Source organism: Dermacentor albipictus, chromosome 2, assembly GCF_038994185.2.
Source record: "Dermacentor albipictus isolate Rhodes 1998 colony chromosome 2, USDA_Dalb.pri_finalv2, whole genome shotgun sequence".
NCBI classification, from domain to species: domain Eukaryota; kingdom Metazoa; phylum Arthropoda; class Arachnida; order Ixodida; family Ixodidae; genus Dermacentor; species Dermacentor albipictus.
Genome location: NC_091822.1, coordinates 14,388,794 through 14,414,370, shown reverse-complemented (window position 1 = coordinate 14,414,370; position 25,577 = coordinate 14,388,794). Strand labels below are relative to the sequence as shown.

The following is a 25,577-nucleotide window of genomic DNA, read 5'->3' as shown; positions in this document are numbered from 1 at the left end:
GCCATTTGCTGATTCAATAAGGTTCACTGAAGCTTGTTTTTAAATTAACACTGTTTTTATGCAGGGTGATGAATTTCAGTCTTGTGGAATTTTTAAATATAGTCCTGTTGCATATAGCATAATTCTAGTCCTTGAGCAGGAATATTCAAACACGCAGATATATCTAGCACAAGAAATCGAAACATATTAAACTAATTAAAAAAAATTATTATCTTTCGAATGAATTACATTATAGCTAATATAACCGAAAAGAAAGGGGCTGAACCAAGAAAACCGATGTTTATTAATCATATCCTAAGAAGCCAGCAAACACTGACACCAAGGACAAGTTAGGGTAAATTACTTGTGATTAACAAATGAAATAAAGAAATGATAAATTAATGGAAATGAAAGTGGATGAAAAAACAGCTTGCTGCAGGTGGGGAACGAACCCACGTCTTTGCATTACGCGTTAGATGCTTTACCAATTGAGCTACTGCGGGCGCCGTTTCCCCATCACTTTCTTGGGTATTTATGCTTCCTAGTAGAACGCTGGGAGTATTTGCCAGCGCCACCACATATCTGGGGCACATATTGTAATTTACGAATCATAGCCAGTGAGATTACAAGGTGTATCTACTTGGAATTAATTTCCAGAATGGCGTCAGTTTGGAGATATGCACCATCAAACTTGCCGGAAAAATGCACTGTTGTTCCACTTACTTTTTTAACAAAATGTACTTTTATGCACTGAGGCACAAAAGTGGGTTGTGCACTCATGCACAACCCACTACTTTACCAGTAGTACTGAAAACATTTTGGCTCTTTATCATTAATGCACTGATGTTTAAGCTATAGAATGTCACTTGCCCCATCTTCCTATCTCTTCACGTTCCAAATTAATCGAGCAATGCATGGCATCCAGTGGTGATGTCCTGTTGAAACAGTGGGCTGTAATTGAATTTCTAACTGCGGATGGTTCTGCGCCCTTCAACATTCATTGCCATCTGAAAGCAGTTTACGGGGATGCCTGTGTTGAAATCAGCACTGTGCGTAGGTGGGCAAGTACTGAGAAACATCAAAATCCAGCCGCATCAAATGTCCAGGATCAGCACCGAACTGGACAGCCCACAATGGCTTCTTATGAGGATCATCAACATCAGGCAGACGAGTTGAATCGGGTCAATCGTAGGATCAAGCAACACCAGATTGCAGCAACACTCGCTATTTCCATTGGTTCAGTGAACCACATAATTAAAAACCTCCTGGGTTACAAGAATTGAATTTGTTGGCTATGCTTCGACTTTTTCATGTCAGTCGTCAGTTACCGTGACACCCAACAAGCGCAAGTCTTCTTGTAACGCAGGTCTTTAATGATGTGGTTCACTGAGGCAATGGAAATGGCGAGTGTTGCAATCTGGTGTTGCTTGATCCTGCGATTGCACCGAGTCAACTCATCTGCTGATGTTCATGACCCTCATCAGAAGCCATTGTGGGCCATCCATTTCGGTGCTGATCCGGGAGATTTGATGTGGTAGGATTTTGGTCTTTCACAGTCCTTGCCCACCTCTGCACAGTGCTGACGTCAACACAGGCATTCCTGTAAACTGCAGTCAAATGGCCATGAATGTTGATATGCGCACAACCTTCCACAGTCAGAAATTCAATTACAGCCTGTTGTTTCAACTGGACGTCACCACTGGATGCCATGAATTGCTCGATTACCCTGGAACGAGAAGAGATAGGAAGGCGAGGCAAGTGACATTCGATAGCTTAAGCAGAAGTGCATCAATGATAAAAAGTTCAAAATGTTTGCTGTAATATTGGCAAAGTAGTGGGCTTGGAGGCAATAATTTCTGAATTGCGCTCGTATAGCTGTGTAGCCTGTCTCTCCTACATTCATGATGTGGCAGATTAAATGCCTTATTCTTTCAAAATAACGATTTCCTGGAAGTGAGCACTATCTGTGCTTGTGATCTTTAACCTGCTCTTCATGTGATCTTGAAATATTAAAGTGAATGATGCAGGGAAGCGCTGCTAGTCATGTTTCGTGTACTTTTCCTGACATTAAATTGCAACAAATCATTTTGCAGGTAGAAAAGAAGCAGATGGCTACAGTGATCAATGAAGAAATGGCTTCATCTATGATGGCTCGCCTTAGGACATTGGAATGGAGCTACAAAAAGGCATCATCATCCTCGCCTGTGCCCTGGAACTTTGGTTTGAATGAGACTGTTCTTCAATATAGAACGGCCGCAAGACTTGTCACCAGAAGGCATAGTGCAAGCTCAAAATATTGTACAGGAGGCTAGAATAAATGACCCTCCATGCAGTCACTCTGTATCTGTGATAAATGGGACCATTTCATGCAGAACACTCACAAGTGATAATGTGTTTTCTGTCAAAGTTGCTATGCAGTGCGTTTGTAAACACATTACCTATTGTATGCACACCATACATAACATTTCTGTGTGCTAGCCTAACTGTAGACTTAGAAACAAACAATGAAGTGCATATGTACCCGCTTCCACATGCCGTACTTCAAGGGCTATTATATTGCTCATTACACCCGATAGGTGAAGGGGTAATATATTCCTGATCACACCCTTACACCCCATGGGTCGAAGGGTAATAGGCAGTTTTAGTGTTGGGGACGCAAGCGGCTTGCGTACGCAAGAACTAGGGGCGACGTTACTGCGCATGCGCAGACCGCTACGTCTACTTGCGTCCTTGGGTTGTTGGAGCGGCCGAAAACATCGCTGCCCCTAAGAGGTCACGTTACCCACGTGACTCTTGCGGTGTAGGAGAACTTGCGAGCAGCTAGCGGGTAGATAATGTAATAAATCTTTCGCCAAGTGTCGACAGACGTCGTTTTTATATACATTGGAGAGGTTTAGCATGTCCGGTATGCGGATAAACGCAGTTGGGGCGTTAGGGCGGAGCTATAAAAGGGAGCGTCTTGCAGGGTGCATCCACCTGGCGGCGTAGAGCTAAAACTGACAAAATCAGCTAATATTGCTGTAACCAAGTCTATTCTACTTCGCTGCTGGTGTAAGTTATCGGCACTGGCTTAACTGTGTTGCTGCCAAAAATTTATACCCGCAGCAAAGTAAAATACACTTGGTTACTGCAATATGAGCTCTTTTTGTCTGTTTGAGCTTTGCGCCACCAGGTGGCAGCACTATGCAGGCCGCTCTAGTTCATGGCTCCGCCCCAACGCCCCAGCCTACGTTTACCCGATTCCCGGACGCTGTAAACCTCTCTATTAACTGCTTCTAATAAAAAGAGTTTAATGTACTTTACTTCATATGCTTCATATCATATTTTATAACATGATAACGCAGCAACGACCAGACGTTGGTGGTGCTTCGAGCGCATGCGACCTCATTGCGGTTTGCGTTTGGGGCCGCTAACCTATAACACGTTTCTGCTTGCGTACGCAAACGCAAACGCACCCAGGCGCTTGGGGCCCCAACGCCTTGCGTCCCCAATACTAAAACTCTCTAATATGTTGTTCAAAACACCCTCAAGGGATAGGGTGTTATTGGAATATAGAATAACCATCATAAGGGTGTAATTCCCTATAAAACCCAGCTTTTTCAAGGGTGCTAGGGGGTTAGTTATAGACACCGAAAAAAACCCTTAGGGGTGTAAATTATTTTACAGTGTAGTTCGTTACCGGGGCTAATAGAAGCGGTTCTATTCATGAAAAAGGACCTGACAAGGGCCTGGAATTTAACTTCCAGGCGTATCCCGGCCGTGGCTTGCGCTATGTATCCATGTAACACTGTGTCGAATGCTTTATAGAGATCCAGGGCTATAAACACTCTCACGTCCCGAGTGCTGCTATCAGAGATTTGCTTCTTCAGCATTAGCATAACCTCCAGCGTCCAACATATTATGTGGAAACGAAACATATGACGGAAGGGGTTCCTGCGCTTTAGGTACCCCGAAACCATGTTCAAAATCGAGAGCTCCGCTACATTGCCTATGCACGAGGTTAGCGATATCGGTTTCATGTTGTCCAAATCAAGGGGTTTTCCAGGTTTAGCGCCGAGTATCACCGTAGCCGCCCTCCATCCATCGGGCATCTGTCCTGCCTTCCATACCCTGTTGGCCTCCTTAGCAGCTCCACCGCCTTATCATCTAGGTTTCGTAATAGCCTGTCAGAAACGTTATCCGGACCCGGAGAAGACGATCTGCTGTTTAAATTGTAGAGCGCCGCCCAGATCGCCGTTTCTGTGAAGGTCGCGTCCAGCTCCTCCAGCGTCGCGCACTCGATCTACGGATAATATTCTTGCTGCGCCAACCCAACGGAGAGGTATCTATTCGCGACATCAAAACCGACTGTTGAGTACCTCCCTCCTGTTTGCGCCTGTGTATGACTTTACCAAGTGCTTGCCTTTGGTTCCCCTTAGTCTGCGGGTTACCCAGGAGATGCTTGGTTCTACTTCCCCCACGAGCGAGCGCATGGACCTGTCTACTGCTGCGCAGACCTCGTCCCATTGTAGCCTATTGAGCTGTGCGCAATATCTCTCGATCCCTCTATTAAGCTCCGCAACCTTCTTCCTCAGCCTGCGGTTTAGCCGTCGTGTTTTCCACTTCACCAGAATCAAGGATTTGGCCTCCAACAGGTGCGCTAGGTGCGGGTCAATTCTTGGGACCTCCGCTTTCGTTTGTACTACCTTAGTAGCTTTCTGTACGTCCTCCGTAAGCGAGTTGATAGCCTCGCCAAACGAAGAAAATGTGCTCGTTCGCTCCTTCTTAAGTTTCCTGAACTCCTCCCAGTCCGTGACTCGAAATACCCTGGCCGGTCGGGCGTCCACCCTTAATGTTACCGTCGCAATGAAGTGCTCACTAACCAGGTTCTTCAGCTTATTGACCCACGTGACGTTACCTGCTTTCTTACCGACGTGCCCAGCCTAGTGGAGAACCCTGGTTTCGTGATTACCGTAAACACGAGATAATCCAAGATCCTTGCCAGGTTTTCTCCTTTTACCATCTGTCTTATGTAGCGTCATGCACTATGAGGTGCGTTAAAGTCCCCGGCAACAAACAGAGGAGAATGCTTGGCTATCAACGTCACCTCCCTAAGCAGACAGTTAAACGCCTGTCAGTGGTCCGACGGCGGGCTATAGACATTAAGCACAAAGACGCTCTGCGTAAGCCCCCCGTGCGGTATAACCTCCACGAAAAAGGCCTCCATCTTACCCCTTCGAGATTGTATTGTATGCTCGATAAAGGCTAACTTTTCTGATCATCATGGCTAGCACTACGCCTCCCTCGTTCTTCACCGACACAGTTCTGAAGCCAGATAGGGCAGGGACGTCAAATAGTGTCTCCTGTAATAACAAAATCTGCGACTTTTCCAGCTGTTTCGCCAAAAACTGCCGTAGCGGAGCCTTGCGCCTTTGAAAACTAGCGTAGTTCTACTGCCAGATTAGTAGCTCTTTGTGACCGCTCGCAATGATGCTGCATTACTACGCCTTGCTCCGCGCCCGGAGCATCCTCGGAGTGATTCGCTGCCTTGCTCTGCGCTCGCACCTCATTTTTGGTACTAATCACCGCCTTTTTCTCTAGTACCGTTACTCCTTGCACCAAAAGCTTTACTCTTTCCTGATTTTCTCTACTTATCCCGAGTAGTTCCTCCAACATCTTTGCTGAGCGTCTCCCTCAGACGTTTCTGAGTCGCTCTCGTCCTTAGGAAGGGGGGCTTTACGCTTTGCTTTAGTGAGTCCTACGCGGGGTATATGTTGGACTACCTCTGGCGTCTGGTCGCTCGCCTCTACTTCACCGGGCTTGGGGTTTGCCTTGGCGGATTGAGTGGGCGTACCTCCTCTCCGGGAAGGCCGCCATTGGAATATGAACCTGGCAACGTTTAACGCTAAAACGTTATCTAGTGAGGCGAGTCTAGCAGTGCTATTGGAGGAATTAGAGGGCAGAAAATGGGATATAATAGGGCTAAGTGAAGTTAGGAGGACAAATGAAGCATATACAGTGCTAAAAAGTGGGCACGTCCTGTGCTACCAGGGCTTAGCGGAAAGGCGAGAACTAGGAGTCGGATTCCTGATTAATGAGAATATAGCTGGTAACGTACAGGAATTCTGTAGCATTAACGAGAGGGTGGCAGGTCTTGTTGTGAACCTTAATGAGAAGTACAAATTGAAGGTCGTACAGGTCTACGCCCCTACATTCAGTCATGATGACGAGGAAATCGAAAGCTCCTATGAAGACGTGCAATCGGCAATGGGTAAGGTCAAAAGGCCTGTATTGATGTTTATATTATTTACTCCTGTTGAAACACTTACTTTGTGTCCCCCCTTACCCAATGCCCTTAAATGGGCCTGTAAGGTATCATAAATAAATAAATAAAATACACTGTACTGATGGGCGACTTCAATGCCAGAGCAGGCAAGAAGCAGGCTGGAGACAAGGCAGTGGGGGAATATGGCATAGGCACTAGGAATAGCAGGGGAGAGTTATTAGTAGACATTGCAGAACGGAATAAGATGCGGATAATGAATACCTTCTTCCGCAAGCGGGATAGCCGAAAGTGGACGTGGAGGAGCGGGAATGACGAGACTAGAAATGAAATAGACTTTATACTCTGCGCTAACCCTGGCATCATACAAGATGTGGACGTGCTCGGCAAGGTGCGATGCAGTGACCATAGGATTGTAAGAACTCGATTTAGCCTAGACTTGAGGAGGGAGCGGAAGAAACTGGTACATAAGAAGCCAATCAATGAGTTAGCGGTAAGAAGGAAAATAGAGGAATTCGGGATCAAGCTACAGAACAGGTACTCGGCTTTACCACATGAAGAGGACCTTGGTGTTGAAGCAATGAACGACAATCTCATGGGCATCATTAAGGAGTCTGCAATAGAAGTCGGTGGCAACTCCATTAGACAGGATACCAGTAAGCTATCGCAGGAGACGAAAGATCTGATCAAGAAACGCCAATGTATCAAAGCCTCTAACCTTACAGCTAGAATAGAACTGTCAGAACTTTCCAAGTTATTCAACAAGCGTAAGACAGCTGACACAAGGAAGTATAATATGGATAGAATTGAACATGATCGCAGGAACGGAGGAAGCCTAAAAGCAGTGAAGAAGAAACTAGGAATAGGCAAGAATCACATGTATACGTTAAGAGACAAAGCCGCCAATATCACTACTAATATGCATCAGATCGTTCAAGTGGCTGAGGAGCTCTATAGCGATTTATACAGTACCAGTGGCACGCGCGACGATAATGGAAGAGAGAACAGACCCGAGGAATTTGAAATCCCCCAGGTAACGCCGGAAGAAGTAAACAAAGCCTTGGGGGATATGCAACGGTGGAAGGCAGCTGGGGAGGATCAGGTAACAGCAGAGTTGTTGAAGGATGGTAGGCAGATTCTTCTAGAAAAACTGGCCACCCTGTATACGCAATGCCTCATGACCTCAAGCGTACCGGAATATTGGAAGAACGCTAACATAATCCTAATCCATAAGAAAGGGGACGCCAAAGACTTGAAAAATTATAGACGGTTCAGCTTACTGTCCGTTGCCTACGAAGTATTTACTAAGGTAATTGCACATAGAATAAAGAACACCTTAGAGTTCTGTCAACCAAAGGACCAGGCCGAATTCCGTAAAGGCTACTCAACAATAGACCATATTCACATTATCAATCAGGTGATTGAGAAACGTGCCGAATATAACCAACCCTTATATATAGCTTTCATTGATTACGAGAAAGCGTTTGATTCTGTCGAAACCTCAGCAGTCATGGAGGCATTACGGAATCAGGGTGTAGACGAGCCATATGTAAAAATACTGAAAGATATCTATAGCGGCTCCACAGCCACCGTAGTCCTCCATAAAGAAAGCAACAAAATCACACTAAAGAAAGGCGTCAGGCAGGGAGATGCGATCTCTCCAATGCTATTCACAGCGTGTTTACAGGAGGTATTCAGAGACCAGGATTGGGAAGAATTGGGGATAAGAGTTAATGGAGAATACCTCAGTAACTTGAGATTCGCTGATGATATTGCCTTGCTTAGTAACTCAGGGGACCAACTGCAATGCATGCTCACTGACCTGTAGAGGCAAAGCCGAAGAATGGGTTTAAAAATTAATCTGCAGAAAACTAAAATAGTGTTTAACAGTCTCGGAAGAGAACAGCAGTTTATGATAGGTAGCGAGGCACTGGAAGTGGTAAAGGAATACATCTACTTAGGACAGGTAGTGACTGCGGATCCACACCATGAGACCGAAATAATCAGAAGAATAAGAATGGGTTGGGGTGCGTTTGGCAGGCATTCTCAGATCATGAACAGCAGGTTGCCATTATCCCTCAATAGAAAAGTGTATAACAGCTGTGTCTTACCAGTACTCACGTACGGGGCATAAACCTGGAGGCTTACGAAAAGGGTTTTACGTAAATTGAGGACGACGCAATGAGCTATGGAATGATAGGTGTAACGTTAAGGGATAAGAAAAGAGCAGATTGGGTGAGGGAACAAACGCGAGTTAATGATATCTTAGTTGAAATCAAACAAAAGAAATGGGCATGGGCAGGAGATGTAATGAGAAGGGACGATAACCGATGGTCATTAAGGGTTACGGACTGGAATCCAAGGGAAGGGAAGCGTTGCAGGGGGCGGCAGAAATTTAGGTGGGCGGATGAGATTAAGAAGTTTGCAGGAACAGCATGGCCACAATTAGTACATGACCGGGGTAGTTGGAGAAGTATGGGAGAGGCCATAGTCCTGCAGTGGGCGTAACCAGGCTGATGATGATGATGATGACCTCCTCTCTAAGCTCCTTAACTTCCCGTAATCACATCATAAGAAGGCAACAAACACCGACACCAAAGAAAAATAGGGGAAATTGTGCTTAATAAATGAAATAAGGAAACGATAAATTGATGGAAATGAAAGTGGATGAAAAAACTACTTGCCGCAGGTGGGGAACGATCCCACATCCTTCGCAGTTAGCGTGCGATGGTCTATCAATTCAGCTACCGCGACGCCTTTTCCCCATCCAGTTTCTTTGGTATTTATGTTTCCTAGTAGAACCCCGGGAATGCTAGCCAGCGCCACCCTTCACAAACCTTGGCGGCGCATGTGGATAATCCTTTCTGCCGCAGGCGTCACGCCAACGTCACGTTCGCGTGACGCCTGCGGCAGAATGGATTCACATTTATATCGACTCCAGCAAAGACATTCGCAACATACAACGCCGACTACTTGAAACAAACCTACATGCCATTCTAATAAAATCCTGCAACTACCACTCGAACATTGCAATCGTCCTGCGTGTTGGGTACCTGGTCATGCTGGCATCGAGGGAAATGACATGTTTCGTCAACGTGGCCCCGAAATTCACCTCCGGGCGCCCTCAATTGTCTGGCCAAATCTAACGACTGTGGATGACGCCGCCACGCGTACAAACAGCGAATAGCTGAACACTACAAGAACGTCAGGGAAAACGCACTATTTTACCCCAAGTTCACCCTTCCCCAACACGGAACAAGCTCATGTCGTTCGCAAAGTTCAAGTTAACACTCTCCTCACTCCACTAATGCTCTACCACTTCAGATGGCGCAGCACAGCTTACTGCCCCAACTGTTCAAAGGGCAGATACAGAACAGATTCTGTACTCATGTAACATTTCCATTACCTCTCCTTATTTTGCTTAACCTCCCGCTCCTTCCTATGGAGGGCTTGGCTTTACTCGGGCACGGCGGATCAGCAACGGGCCTTAGCGGAGCAAGCGCTCTTCTTTACTGGGTCTCAGCGCTGGCATTTAAGTTTTTTTTTCCTTCCTTCACTCGGTAACTTCAGCCTTGCTGGGCTGCATTGCATTATTGCCCCGTATATTCCACCATTTGAACTGATAGCCAATCTGCTAAGAAAGAAGTGTACTACACGGCAGCTTACCTTCGCCATGCTGACTGAATGATGAATGCCGCGGTTCCTTTGTTTGGTCCGATGTCCACACGAGCAGATCCTGCGAAGAGGGTTATCATTCAATGTTTGTTGAGCGGAGCATAGAGTGAGTCGCTCTCTTATGCAGGAAATAAGCATTACTTTGTTAAGGATTAGATGGTCCAGTTTAAGAGGAACTACTTCACGAGCTCCTTTATAGATAGATAGAAAGGTATAAATCGGTTTTCTCAGCAACCACTAGACCGATTTTGATTCGGCTTGTTGTATTAAAAACATTAATATCTATCAACTGTAAGAAGTGAATTTTTTCACTTACGTCAAAAAGTTTTAGAATCGCTCTTGAAGATCGCGCTATTACAGAAAGAGTCGCAGTTTTGCTCGAGAGGCGAAGGAACGATTGCGATAGCAAATTGCTGGACAGCTATACGAAGTAAGCATGGTAGTTTAATCGGCCGCATAAACTTGCAGACATAGGCATACTAAGTAAATTAACGAGCATGGTGTGACGCGCGCACAAGCGAACGTGAACATACCTCACTCGATGACCGCGTAAACTCGCTGACGAAACATTGGAGTGAAGAAGCGCGGCGGCAGCAACGAGCGAATTCATTTTCGTGGAGCCTCTCGCATCAACGCGAACTAAGCCGCAAGAACAGAGCGCGCCCTCTCCCCCCTGCCCTACCACCGAAGCCTCGCGCGCGGAGGAGGACGGCGCGCTGCCTCCCCGCTTTCCTCTCTGGCGTGCGCGATGGAGCCGCGTCGCCGGCTCACCTCGCACGCTTTCACTCGCGCATACAGCATACGGCGCGCGGCGATGATTTTATCGCCCTGGGACTTTATGCGGAACCTCACGGCGACACCGACGGCCGGAATGCGCATGGAGTGCCCACACAATTGCTATCGCAATAAAAACAGAAGACTCAGGAATGCTTGTTGCAGGAACCACGAAGCTCAAAGTAAGCGATTTCGAAGTATAGTATACTTCGGAGGTATTCCTATAGACTGGCGGCCTTGCGCAAAACACACGGGAGAGGAGCCAGCCGCGCACCCTAGTTTGTTGTGTCGTTGATAGCGCTTCTCTGTCTTATTCACGTTTTCAGAGCAAAATAGTCAACGCCCTTCGCACGTGTGGGGTGGCCAAAGCTTGATGCAAATGTCTGAGAATTGTTGCAGGGTGGGGGGCTCAAATACCGGCGAAAATGTGCCGGCGACACGGTTCTAATCATTCCCCGCAAAGCCTCATCCGCGGGAGCAACGGTAGCAATGGATCGCCGATTCGGTGGGAAATTTCTTGTTCTCATCATTGACTTTTTCGCGTCGGTGTTTTTTCTACTCGATCATAGTTTGACGCTTAAACGACGAAGTTCATCCGCAGTGCAGCATGCGGCTTAAAGGCATTTGGCTAACGTTTGGAATGCCGTTTGCCGCTTATATTGTTTTCCGCTTCTTTACCGCGTTGCGCTAGCTAGGCAGCACGACTGCACGAGCGCATTGTGTTGTTTGTTAAAGCTACCGAAATTTGCAAGAACTGAAATTGTTGGTTTAATGTGGCTCGGTAAATCCTCGCACCAGCTGTCACGCAATTCACGTTTTTACATCTATGTTATGCGTGGCTTCGCACATGCTTAACTGTTGCTAGTTCCTTCATGCATAACTCTTGTTGATTCTTTCGAGCTGCGAGGCTTTCACCCTGCCTCGTTTGTAAAGGGTATAAATCCCGCTGTGATTTATCGGAATGATACCAAGCAAGTGCTTTATTCTTTTCGCCCGAGGGCATCTTAGTTATTGTGGTTCTTGGGGAAATGTGCTTAGAAAATAGGTAATTCCGGGCGAGAATTGCTAATATAGTTGCTGCATGTGGTATTCTTGTTCAATTTTTTGCTGAAAAGTTTGCGTCACGTTTGGGAAGTCGTCACACCTCGATGCTGGCCGAGCAGACTTAACACGCCGAGTAATTTGTTTCACAACGTAGTCCCTTCTTGCATGTGAATTTTGTACTCAACTGAACTTTTTCTCACTATGCTCACGCCGCAGAGGACTAAACACGGCCTTGCCACCAGCACTGTAGTTTGACTGGCGCTGCTCTGCCTTTATATTGTCACGCGGTCGTGACGTCAAGAACACAGTAGCAATACTGTGACAGGCAAAACTACATTTTATTGGGCGAACCTGTGCCCACAAAACAGGCTACACTTATAGCACAACGAGAGCGGCGAACACAGACGGCGATCGTCGAAAAATCTGATCAGCGGGTCAAGCGCGTCGGCTTTTATACAGCAGTCGTCGAATGTTCCAGACTAATCGTTGGCACCCGCGTGCCTTCCACAAAGTTCTACACCATTCGCGTCAGGCGATGAAATCAGATAATACAAGGTTCGGCGACAACAGGCAGCAGATAGAAGCATCGATAACTTTCCAGAAACTTCGGATACATGCAGGCGCGTCCCGCGCTGTGCGATAACATTTGTTAAGCGGCGAAACGTGGTCGCCCGATAACGATAAGTACACGTGTCAATATATATCATGTGGCATCTCTCTCTAGTAACATTTAAAAAGAAGTGCTGAAAAATTAGACTTTAGCTTTGTACGTTTCCAAGCAGTTCCCTTGGGGAATTTAAAATTGCAAGAACTGCAGCGGGAACGGCAGTTCACCGGCTTATGAAGAATTGCGTCAGCGGTACATCGTTAACACGCGCTTTTAATAACCCGTGCGGTTGGTGACTTCATCGACTAGTGTACGCGTTTCCATCAATAAACTCGCAATTACTCTTCTTGGGCGGGCCGACTTTCCCTGCACTTATTCGGCCATGTCACAAGTATTCATCGGCAGAAAAATCACAACGGCATATGCAGACATCGCACCATGTGGATTTGTTTGATAAAAGTCTCCACTAATGACAGGTGCTTATTATTGAGGTACAGAAGCAGCATTACAGCAAGGGTAGAATAAAAAGAAAAAAAATACGATCGAGACATCGTATTACTCAACGAAATTTATCGGCTAGTTGACATGAGCTCTATTTCATGTAAATGGGGTTCATGGCGTTTGTCTGCGTGACGTACCTGGCACGTATGTGGACCATGTTGCCCCAAACACCGGTAACATCGTGTTCATACCCGCTCCCACAGAGGTCAGCGTCTTCCCTACAGCTGTCACCGCAGAAGAAGCAGTCTGGCGCCCGAACAAAGGAGAAATCGCAGCCGCGAACTTCAGCCATCCTTGCTGCGAAGGGTTGTCTTCTGCTACTGCTCCCGCGCGTCTTGTTGGAAGCGCCCGCTAGGTGGTCATCTGTGGCGCCTCTATAGGCAGTGCACGAGGCGTATAGGACACTTTACAGGAATATCTCCGAAGTATACTGGTTACGCGGAAAATGATGGCGGCACAAATTATCCTCGACAGAATTTGGAAGATGACATGACAGCCTAGCAACAACGACGACGGCAGCACGATCAAGACCGCATAACGATAGCGTGACAACGGCTTGGCAACGCACGTCGAATGTGTTGTGGAAGAACTGGTGAGCAACGACCGCAGACGTACACTGAACTTCATCCACACCTCTGTGAAAAATGTGAGCAAGTATCTGCAGGAACAGTAGTGGTGCAGCAAAGCGGAAGCTCGTCTCCAGCCGCAGCGGCGGAGTCCACGGAGTCGCCGCGGCTAAAGATGCACTTCACATTCGCTTGCAAAAGTTATTTTTGCAGCCAGATAGAAAAAGTGGTAGCCCGTTGACCTTGAGTCATGTGACATCGCAGCAATCACAGACGGAACCCGTTATACTTGCACTAATTCGCAATGTTTGCGTTAGCCCTTGTCTAAAAAACTAAAACCAGAAACCGACGTACGCGCGGCTGCTGTTCATCGAAATATCAAAGGTCCTCCGCCGCCGACAGAAGGGATGCCAGAAGCAAGCCGACGACGTGGCGACGACACGCAGCCACGCTGACAAAGCGTGTAAGCCAAGAATATACCACCCCCACAATACCTAACAACGCGACGTAACAGCAGAGGAGCAATGGGACGCAACAATGATCCGACGCCGCGACATTACTGCTATGCAAGACCACGAACTGCCGACCTCGATGTGCTTCTCGACGGCCACAACGTCACCGCTTTACTGGACACAAGAGCCTACTACTCCGTAATCAGCGGATCATTCGCCACTACGGATTGCTAGGGACGGCCTTAAATTCCCAACAGCTGGAGGTCACTTAAGAATGCCCGCCAGGATCTGCACAGCAAGAGTTACAGTTCATAACAAGACTTACCCTGTAACCTTCATTACCCTGCCCCACTTCTCGCAGGACGTTACTCCCGGCATAAACTTCCACAAATAACACGCACAGCCACCGACTTAAGGTGCAAGTAAATAACACTGTCTACGAACCAAGCGATATCAGTCAATAGCACTTTCAGTCACTGTGCCTTGAATGTAAGTGAACGTCAAGTCAGCATCCCCGCCTCGAGCCAGCAGCATAACTTCCGCCGGCGCAGAGGCCGCTGCAGATATGAAAGCCATCCCCAAGAGGGACCAAAATCTGCTGCGCGACCGTGAAATGCGCGATTCAAGTGGTACTGCTCGATTGCGCGCAGCGAAAGAGAGAAGTCATAGAGGAAAGGCAGGGAGGTTAACCAAGCCGAGCCCGGTAGGCTACCCTGCACTGGGGACGGAGGAAAGAGAATTGAAACAAGAGAAGGAAGAAAGAACTTTACAGTTTGCACTGTTATACACAAAGGCTTTCATCGCTGAGTCAGTCACAGGCGGCCATACAGGCTGGCGCACCTCAAGAAACGCACCGGCACCTTTGTGGCTTTGAACATAGCAGATGCCTGAGGCGACGGGCCCAAGATCTACTCTGTAAGAGGGCGGTCGTCTATGTGCCCCAAAGCTGTCCGAAGGGCACTCCTCTCATCTTCGTATGTGGGGCAGTCACACAAGAGATGTTTGTTTCTTCGACACCACATGTCCTGCAATTGGGACTGCCCGCGACTCCAATTAGGTATGAGTAGGCGTTAACAGTAGCGTTTTCTCCCGTCGGTTATAACAAAGTAAGCGCTGTAATGTCATATGCCGGTCCGGGCCGTATAGGTGCCGGTTGGTGAACAGCGGTGTGTTCCATTTCCTTAGTATAATAATGTGGGCAAGAGCGCTGAGGTGCCGCGCTGCATCCGTTCTCGACAATGGTATCGAGGTGCTTTCACATTCACCATGTGCCTAACGGGCAGCTTTGTGGGCAATTTCATTGCCAGCAATGTTGGAGTGCCCAGGTAGCCACTGAAATGCAATGTCGTGGTTTCTGTCTACTGCTTGGCGCAGCGCTGATAGGGGCGATTGCAGGGCTGGCTTGAAGTCAAAGAATTAGCCCATCGATTTTGAGACTGTGGCTGCACATAAAGCACTGCGCTACGGAGAGCGGAAAGTTGGGACCCTGTCGACGTTGTGGCGTGGCTGATCTCGAACATGCAGGTTGGCATCGACGGAATGACTGCCGCACCAATAGAACTGGTTGCAGTCGAAGAGCCACCTGTATTAATGTGAACTTGATTGGAGTATGCGGCTTGATTTAGGGCACAAGTTTGCAAGTCGTACTTGTTCCCAATTCATGGAATGGAAAGCCTCACTTGTGGCTGCCGGAGACACCACAAGGAACAAGGTGACCTTGCTACAGCCGTCAAATCGGATGGAAGAGAGAATCGGTAGGTGGCCACAATGCCCGTAAAGTTGGCTGTCATGCTCTGAGACACTCTGAGATTAGTGCTTGAGCACTGCAGGTGCTTGGCAGTAGCGGAGCGTTGTAACGCAATGAAATCATGAAGAGAGCTTTGCACAGTTGAAGCATAGCACACATACACTGACGGTCCCCGTGCTTTTCCAGTGATGGCTTTGAAAAGGTGACTGATCGAGAGGAACTTCTTCCTTATCTAGGATACATGGGGGCTCCAGGAGAGGTCACCGTGAACAATAATTCCAAAGGTCGATGATTTCTTTTGTACAAGATAGGCCGGCCATTAAAAACATCGGGCATCCGGTCACCGATTTTCCCGTGAAGGCGACTAATGCGTAATTTTCTGGTCAAGCTCCGAGGCCTTGACTCTGAAGATAAGTAGACAGCATTGTTGCAGTCTTCTGTAACCTTGGGCGAACCTGCGGGCGAGTTACTCCTGAAGCCCAGATGCAGTTGTCATCTGCGTAAATTGGCAGACGGACCGACTGTGACAGGCATTCCGCCAGCCCAATTAGAGCTAGGTTGAACAAGACCGGGCTCAAAACGGAACTTTGTGAAACTCCACGGATGGTGTAGTGGTCGGTAGTTCGACCATCCTCGGTGAATACAAAGAAGCTCCTTTGGGTCAGGTAGCTCCCAATCCAACGAAAAGTGCGGCCTCCGATTGCAGCAGCCACGGGCGCGTCAAGAATGGCTTCGTGAGAAGCACTGCGATAAGCGCCCTTAACATGTAAAAATAGCGCTACAGAGAGGCCTTTGGAAGATATGTGTGGGCTCCCTGAACTTAACTTTATTTGTCTGGCGCAGATCGCACGTTCCGATGTAGGTTCTGGTATCATCCTTCATACCTGGCCACGTAAATCTCGTGTGAAGTTTAATGTACGTACGCGAGAAGCCATCATCGTCATCATCATCGCCGGATCCTGGGTTGTCATTGTAGAGATGCAGTATTTTGGGAACCATTGTGGCTGGAACATGGTATTTGCCATCGATAAAGTTCATTTCTTCGGTGCCCTCCCAAAGCTTCATGTGATTAATTTCTTGAGGGTAGACTAACGTGTTCGATATCAGCAACCTGGACAGTGCGTCGGCGTCGGTGAGTAGAAGACCGGGGCCATGAGAAATGACGAAATCAAACTGTTGGAGATAACTTACCCATCTAGCGTTGCGTCCTCTTGTCATGCAAGAAGGTGAGTCAGTGCCTGGTGATCCGTTAAAAGGGTGAATTTTGCGCCTTGTAGGTAAGTTAGAAAATACTGCACAGCTTTTGAGACAGCCAGCGCTTCTTTTTCTGTTGTAGAGTAATTGATTTCAGCTGGCTTCAGCTGTAGTAGCTGGCTACATATGCTTTTGGTGGTTCTACTCCGATGATTTCTGGTAGAGAATGGCACAGGTCGCGCAATAGGAGTCATCTTTATTCAACACAAACGGCAAGGAGAAGTCTGGTATCCGTAGGATAGGGGCCGACGATATCATTTTAACAAGTTCATCGTACGCAATCTCACACTCGTCATCTCACTGGTAAGGTTTGCCTTTCGGCGACAAATGTGTGAGACATCTCGTATTAATGGCACAGTCTTTGGTGAAGGACTTGAAATGGCCGGCTAGACCTAGAAAAAGACGCAGTGAGTGTATATCAGAGGGCTTCACCAATTTTGAAATTGTTTCAACCGATTCCTGCTTTGTACTTTTCGTGGACCCGTCAAAAACTCTTCCAAGGTGCACCATCTTTTCTTGGAAGAACGCACTTTTTTTCGAAATTCAATTTGAGATGTGCATGACTGAGAGCATGCTAAACTTGTGAAAGGTGTTTCTGATATTCTTCCTATGTTTTTGAATAAACAATGATATCATCAATGAAAACGTCGCAGAAGGTGCCAAGGTATAGCTTCAGGGTTCCATTCATGCTTTTCTGAAAACACGCTGGGGAGTTCTTCCAGCCGAAAGTTAGTCGATTATATTCATATAAGTCGAATGGTGTAATGAACGGTCCTCTGTCAACGAAGTAGCCAGAAGCCCTTGCAAAGGTCTAATCTGAGTGGGCACGGGATAGCGGCAACCATGCAGTCACCGCTAAACCCTTTCTGCTTCTTCATGCAGTTCATCGTGCTCCTTGGAGTATGGCTGTATCCCTCGACCTGCGCATGTGCGGTTTCACCAGTGCTCATCTATAATGACTCACCGACACCGTTGCCAGTCCTGCTATCTGACGCAAGTCAAGATCTTTGGTGCCAGCAAGTAATCCAGGGCGCCATCTTCATACCTTTGCACACGGATTCACAGCCGCCAGGAGCGACATCTCCCTTCTGGCTCTACTTAAGCAGCTGCCTTCGTCCGGCCACTTTCAGTGGGCACGGGATAGCGGCAACCATGCAGTCGCCGCTAAACCATTTTTGCTTCTTCATGCAGGTCTGTGAAGCTCCGTCTCTTTACTCTAAACGTAGGAGTAACGCCTGTCCGCTGCTTTTCCCGTGCCCAAGTGTATTTTTTGCCTCACTGTGTGAATGTGCGTTTGTTGCAAGGCTACTCATCCTATCTGGTGACGTTGAACTTTATCCGGGACCTGCAACTGACGCGCAGTACAAAGAACTTCTTGCAGCCATTTCTGCCCTTTCAGCAAAAATAGATTCACGACACACAGAGGTAATGAGTGGTCTCGTCGAATTAAAGGAAAAGCAAGCTCAATTAACTAATCAAGTGTCCGATTTAACCACTAGATTAACGACAGTGGAATCACTTGTTGAATCACTTGAGCTTAACCCGTCGTCAGCTGACATACCTGCAGTTGTAGCTCACGCCGTTAAAACTGAAAATGCCTCCCTCCTGACACGTCTCGATGATCTAGAAGATCGCTCCCGCCGGGATAACTTAATATTTTACGGTATTTCTGACACTCCGTCAGAAACATGGGCACAGTCCGAAAAATTGGTGCGTGAATTTTTATCTCATCATCTTAAGTTTGAGGTCCCCGAGAATATGGTATGTAGAGCCCACCGACTTGGCTCGTATACTGCTAATAGGACTCGCCCGATTATAATAAAATTTTCTTGCTCGAAACTAAAGGATAAACTTCTGGCACTAAAATCTAATCTGAAATCCACCGGGGTATCTGTGGGCGAAGATTTCTGCCGAGCAACGCGCCAGTCTAGAAAAAAGCTGCTTGATTGTGCTAAGGCATCAAGACAGACATACTCAATACAGCTAAATAAGTTATTTTTGAACAAGTGCTACGTTTACTGTTCTACCACTGACAATGTATGCGAAGTCAGCATGCCACGTGCAGCACTCTCTTCTGTTCAGTCGCGTCAAGCTGTCGAAGGAAATGGTTCGACATAGCTAGCACATGCGCAATCTAATAACACTATATCTGTTTTTTTCACTAACGTGCGAAGTCTACTAAATAAACGTGCTGCAGTGTCCTCGCTGATTGATTCATGCGCTGCTGACATAGTATGTCTCACTGAAACATGGCTCTCTGCTCGGATAAAAAATAGCGAAATTTTTGATTGTGAAAAACTGTATTCATGTTATCGCTGCGATCGTGGTGTACGATCAGGTGGACGTGTCTTCATTGCAGTTACTGAAACGCTCACTTCGAGCTCAGTTTCCATAGAAACACCACTTCAACTTGTTTGCGTGCGCGTTGTACTCGAGAACAGAGATGTTATTTTTTGCACATGCTATCGCCCTCCTACTGCTTCGACATCATTTTGCGATGGCCTTCACGACGCATTGAACAAATTAGTTGTCAGATACCCTAACGCTCCCCTTTTTCTTCTTGGTGACTTCAACTTTCCCGATATCATTTGGCGTAACGACACGGCAACGTCCCAGTCGTCTCAGAGTACCCAGTTTATAAACACTTGTTTGGATTTCCACTTCACCCCGCTTGTACTGAAACCAACGCGCGTCTCCCTCTTCATCTAACATACTAGATCTGATTCTCACTACGAACCCTGACACAGTTTCCCCAATTCTTTACATAAAAGGCATAAGTGATCACCTTGCACTCACTTTTCATATCAACACACGGGCTCCTGTTAAGAAAACTACGAAGGTGATCCGCGATTACAGCAAAGCCAACTTGGCTTCCATTACCGCTGAAATGGAAAATTTCGCAGCTTCTTACATCGCTAATTACGATCAGCGCTGTGTTGAAGAAAACTGGTGCATTTTCAAAAATAAATTGTTGTCATTAATCGAACGTTTCGTACTGCAAAGAACAGTCGCTTGCAAGCCACGGTCCCCTTGGTTCAACCCCTTTTTGAAGCGACTACGTAACAAAAAAAAAGCGGTTGTTTCGTCGCGCAAAAGCTTCATGCAGTGACGTTGCTTGGTCCGCTCACTACCTCACTGAAAGTGACTATAACACAGCCGCCGCTAGTGCGAAACAGCATTTTTATTCTGTTACCCTTCCGTCCATTTTGCAAACTAATCCTCGTCAATTCTGGAACATAGTTAACGGTACTCCAAGCAAACTAATCCAATTAACATACCCAAATGATCAGCCTGTTGCTCCTGAAGAATGCTGTAATGTATTTAATGATGTGTTCTCTTCACATGTTACCACAATGCCACGTGGATTACCGCTTGTATCCAATTCTGGTTTTTCGCCCATGGATCCAATCTCTATTGACTGGGTTGGTGTTTGCTGCCTAATAAACAATGAAAAAACGTCCTCCTCTGCCGACCCAGACTGGCTGAACTCAAACATTTTGAAGTGTACTAATGTATTTTCTGCTGTTATTTTGTCGCACATTTTAACTCAGTCATTACAGCAGTCTGTTCTTCCACATGACTGGTGAGTGGGAAAGGTGATTCCAGTTCATAAATCAGGTAACACACACTTACCCAGCAATTACAGGCCTATCTCACTTACAAGCATTTCATGTAAAATTCTTGAGCATAAAATATATTCACATTTGGCTGAGTTTTTAGAATCAAACTCCTTTTTCAACCCCTGTCAACATGGTTTCCGTAAGTTCTTTTCCTGTGAAATACAGCTCTTAACATTTACTAACGATCTCTTTGCAATTTCTGATCTAGGTACCGACATTGACTGCGTATTTCTTGATTTTGCCAAGGCCTTTGACTCTGTGACCCATGATTTACTTCTGCTTAAGCTGTCTCAACTTAACTTGGACGCAAATGTACTCGAGTGGATAAAAAACTTTCTTTCTAACAGGACGCAGTTTGTAAACACTAATAACTGTAATTCTCGGTTTTCTAACGTACCAGCAGGTGTTCCTCAAGGGTCAGTCCTGGGTCCACTTCTCTTTCTAATCTATATTAACGATCTTCCGAACTGCGTTCTTTCCTCTTCCATAAAGCTTTTCGCGGATGACTGTGTTCTTTACCGTAAAATTACTAATCTTTCAGATTCCCAAGAGCTGCAGGACGACCTTAACCGCGTAATTGAGTGGTGTTCTAATTGGTGCATGCAACTGAATTCAAATAAATGCAAGGCCATGCGTATATCTCGTAACACGCCCACGCACTCCTACTTTATTAATGGTGCACCTGCGACGTCAGTTAGCTCTTACAAGTATCTCGGCTTTCACATATCCAATAACCTTTCTCGGCACTCGCATATTGACTATGTTACTAAAAACGCTAATAGCATGCTTGGTTACTTACGCCGTAATTTTAGCTCTGCACCTTCTTCCCTGAAGCTAACTCTTTATAAAACTTTAGTTCGCTCCAAATTGGAGTATGCTTCAGCCTTTTGGGGTCCGACTCAGTCTTCATTAGTTTCTACTCTTGAAAGTATTCAAAACCACAGTGCACGCTTTATATTATCTAATTATTCTCGCTATGCAAGTATTTCTTCTATGAAACGAACTCTTAACTTACCTGATCTTTCGTCACGCCGCAAATCTTCCCGTCTCTCCCTTTTTCACAGTTTTTCACTTGAACCCCCTTTTAAAAGAGACCCTTCTTGCCTCTCCGTCTCATATTTCTGCCCGCACTGACCACAGCCTTAAAATCGGGGTGCCATTGTGCCGTACTAACCAGTACAGTGACTTATTCATCCCCAGGACAAGCACGGACTGGAATCGCCTTCCCGCCTCAATCGCATTCATCACCGACCCTACTAACTTCAAGACCGCCGTTCAGAATGCCTTTTGTTATTATTTTTTGTTAACACTTTTTTGTTTGTATTTTTTACTGCATTACTTCTTGTTTTGACTCCACTCCTTTCTGTAACGCCTTCGGGCCTTGAAAGTACGTGAAATAAATAAATAAATCTTGAAATGCTGTAAAGCAGTGATTTGGGCTTGTTGGTAAGACATCGTGAGGCTTATAGAGCGTGAAAAAGACAAGGACGAAAGTGAGACGTGATACACACAGGCGCTAACTTGCAACAATCTTTATTTCGAGCAAGGGACCAAGGAGTAAGGAAGTGAGTGTGCGTCATGTCTCACTTTTGTCCTTGTCTTTTTGACGCGCTATAAGCCTCACTAATCTTGAAACCCGACAACCCCCAGTCTGGTCAATGATATCATCGATTCTTAGGATTGGGTAAGGTATGACCTCAGTTCATTGATTAAGAGCTCGGTAATTTGTGCAAAGACGGAAAGTTCCGTCTTCTTTCAGAGCAATAGTTATAGGCGATGCGAATTGTGACACCAGTGGTCGAATGATGCCAACGTCCACTATCGCTTGTAGCTCTGCTTTCTACCATATCTTTTCTCGTGACGTATTATACGGAGTTCTTAAGTTGTCTTCAATCAAGACCTTGTCGTCCCAGTAGATGTTCATCTTTAACCATTTTCCTAGCAGGCATTCATAACTTACAGCAGGCTGTACTAATCGTCATCATCATCATCATCAGCCTGGTTACGCCCACTGCAGGGCAAAGGCCTCTCCTATACTTCTCTAACCACCCCGGTCAAGTACTAATTGTGACCATGTCGTCCCTGCAAACTTCTTAATCTCATCCGCTCACCTAACTTTCTGCCGCCCCCAACTACGCTTCCTTCCCTTGGAATCCAGTCCGTAACCCTTAATGACCATCGGTTATCTTTCCTCCTCATTACATGTCCTGCCCATGCCCATTTCGTTTTCTTGATTTCAACTAAGATGTCATTAACTCGCGTTTGTTCCCTCACCCAATCTGCTCTTCTCTTATCCCTTAACGTTACACCCATCATTCATCTTTCCATAGCTCGTTGCGTCGTCCTCAATTTAAGCAGAACCCTTTCCGTAAGCCTCCAGGTTTCTGCCCCGTAGGTGAGTACTGGTAAGGCACAGCTATTATACACTTCTCTCTTGAGGGATAATGGCAACCTGCTGTTCATGATCTGAGAATGCCTGCCAAACGCACCCCAGCCCATTCTTATTCTTCTGATTATTTCCGCCTCATGATCCGGATCCGCCGTCACTACCTGCCCTAAGTAGATGTATTCCCTTACCACTTCCAGTGCCTCGCTACCTATTATAAATTGCTTATCTCTTCCGAGACTGTTAAACATTACTTTAGTTTTCTGCAGATTAATTTTTAGGCCCACCCTTCGGCTTTGCCTCTCCAGGTCAGTGAGCATGCATTGCATTCTGTCTGAATGCTGTGACCTTGATATTCAAGAACAAGAACTACACACGTCCACTCATAACGGTAGCTCAGTCTCATTGTATCCCTGGACGCGCAGGGCCTTGCCACTATAAAGGCTGCTGACGTGCACTAGACTGATTTATTATGGACACAGATGATCCACTGTCCAGGAGTGCTTCCATTGCAATACCATCGACCTTGACAGGTATGTGAAGCAAGCAAGGGTACTATAAATTTGGGGCTTGTCATTGACACTGACTCGTTTCTGTGGCAACAATTGAGGTACAGTCAGATCCTTCAGTGTGGCTCATTTACTCCCCTCGACACAATCGGTAGGGGGATAAGAACTTTCTTTTAGGTTATGTGTTGCTCTGGCTGGAGGAACCCTTCGCTGATAGGCGGTGAACTCATCTTTCGCGTTCCGCTCACTTGTAGTAGGAATATATCTTGTTCTGCAAGACTATAGCTCTTGCATGGATTCCGTTGTTTGTAACAAGAATTGTATGCACTGCAGAAGGCCTTCAAATGTGGCTGGTGCGTTTATCTGCACTTGGTTTCCTACATCTACAGATAGTCCTTGTATAATTAATGCTCCAACGGCAGGCGATGTGATATTAGGTTCCGCGTCATACAACAAACAGCGTTGCTCGAGTAAGTACTCTAATAAATAACCACCTTGGTATGTAAAGCGTAGAGCCGCATCGTGGTGTTCCAGGGAGCCGAGGTACAGAACTTCGTCCGATATAGGGTCACCCTGATACCGTACCGCCTCTACGAGAAACAGATCGACGTTTGCCAGCAGTGCGGCCGAGTGGGACACCGCAAGGACGTGTGCTCGACCCCCACAATCAAGACGTGCCTGGCCTGCGGACACGCGAGCCCTACAGCAGGCTATCGCTGTACCCCAAAATGTAAGTTGTGCGGGGACGAATACCTGACCGGAGACCGAACGTGCAAGGCGAAATACAAGATCCCCTACGTAGTGCGCAAGCGAGAATGGTAGCGCCGACAGGCCGAACGCCAGCTGCTAACGGAAAGCGATTTCCCCCCACTCGACAAGCTGCCAGATGCGCTAAAGTCAAGGACCCCATCGGAAAACCAGGCGCCTAAATCCAGAGACAGCAGCTGCTGCAAGTGAAGCCTCAGCAGGAAAACGTCACCATCACATGAGCGTGTGAGCTGGGTCGACGCAGCGAAAGAGAACAATATAATGAACGCGCAGAAAATCACCGAAGCCACGAAGAAAGAAGATATGAACAGAGTGCGGGAGGCAAATGACTTCCTAAGACAAGAAAACGCGGCGTTGCGAGCGACCATCAACAACCTCACGAGAGAGATCACCGAGATCGGTCAGTTGCTGCTATGCAACAACGAGCCTCTACAGAGACCCACGCCAAGCACAAGCAAGACCGAGGAAACGAGAACGAACATCCAGGAGAAGGCCATAGAGGAACCGGCACCGAAGAAGCGAGCCATCGAGGCCACGTGGACGCAAACAGAAAACGATCGCATCGACAGCCTCTAAGCGAAATTCGAAGTGACATTCACCAAACTCGAACAGCTAATCACGGCGAACATCGCAGCAGTGACAGCATTGAAACAAACAATGGAGACCTACCAAACCGAGAACACGAACAGATTCGCCTACATCGAAAGGACCCTACAGCCGATGGTAAGCCACCCGACATTTGCGCCCTTCGCGCAACATCCACTCAACCACGGAGCCTCGTACACGCCAGCGCAATCATGGCCGCCAACGCAACACCAGCAGCAGCAGCTTTAACCGCGTGGCAGTGGAACTGTCACGGCTACGGAAGGAAGAAGGTAGTCATCCAACAGCACATCGTACATGCCGCGCGCAAGTCGGACGTTATGCTGCTACAAGAAACACTAACCGACGCACCGTCCCTCCCCGGCCACAGAGGGCACAAGGGACCGCCCGACGGCAGAAGCCTGTGCACCCTGGTCAGGAAGGGACTCACGTTCGTCGAACACGAGCTGCAAAGCAATATCAAGATCGAGCACACACTCACGGAAATCATCCCGGGCAAGAGGAAAGGAAGCATATTTCTGCTCAACGTCTACAGCGACCCATCGCAGCGAAAACAGATATTTAAGACATTACTGCACAGAGCCAGCCCCGCAGCGGGCCGCAACACGCTGATCGCATGCGGAGACTTCAACGCGAGGAACCCTGCCTGGGGCTACAACAAGTACACAGCAAAGGGCCGCGACCTGTACCAAGACGCCACGGAACTCGACTTCACCCTCATCACGTACCCGACACATCCGACGAGAATGGGTAGCTCCGTGTCCCGGGACACCACTCCGGACCTCTCGTTCGTCAAGAACGACATCCGGGGCGCGATCACCTGGAGAAAC

General features: G+C 47.1%; 1 protein-coding gene across 22 annotated transcripts in view; it reads right to left on the bottom strand.

Annotated features, from left to right (window-relative positions):
• LOC135910907 (inversin-like) overlaps positions 1-25,577 on the bottom strand; it is a 686,529-nt gene that overhangs the window by 61,408 nt on the left and 599,544 nt on the right. For all 22 annotated transcript variants that reach the window (XM_070533476.1, XM_065442979.2, XM_065442974.2 and 19 more), the window contains one exon: positions 9,908-9,977. In XM_070533476.1, coding sequence (XP_070389577.1) covers positions 9,908-9,977 — 70 coding nt within the window. The remainder of the gene's footprint in view (positions 1-9,907; positions 9,978-25,577) is intronic.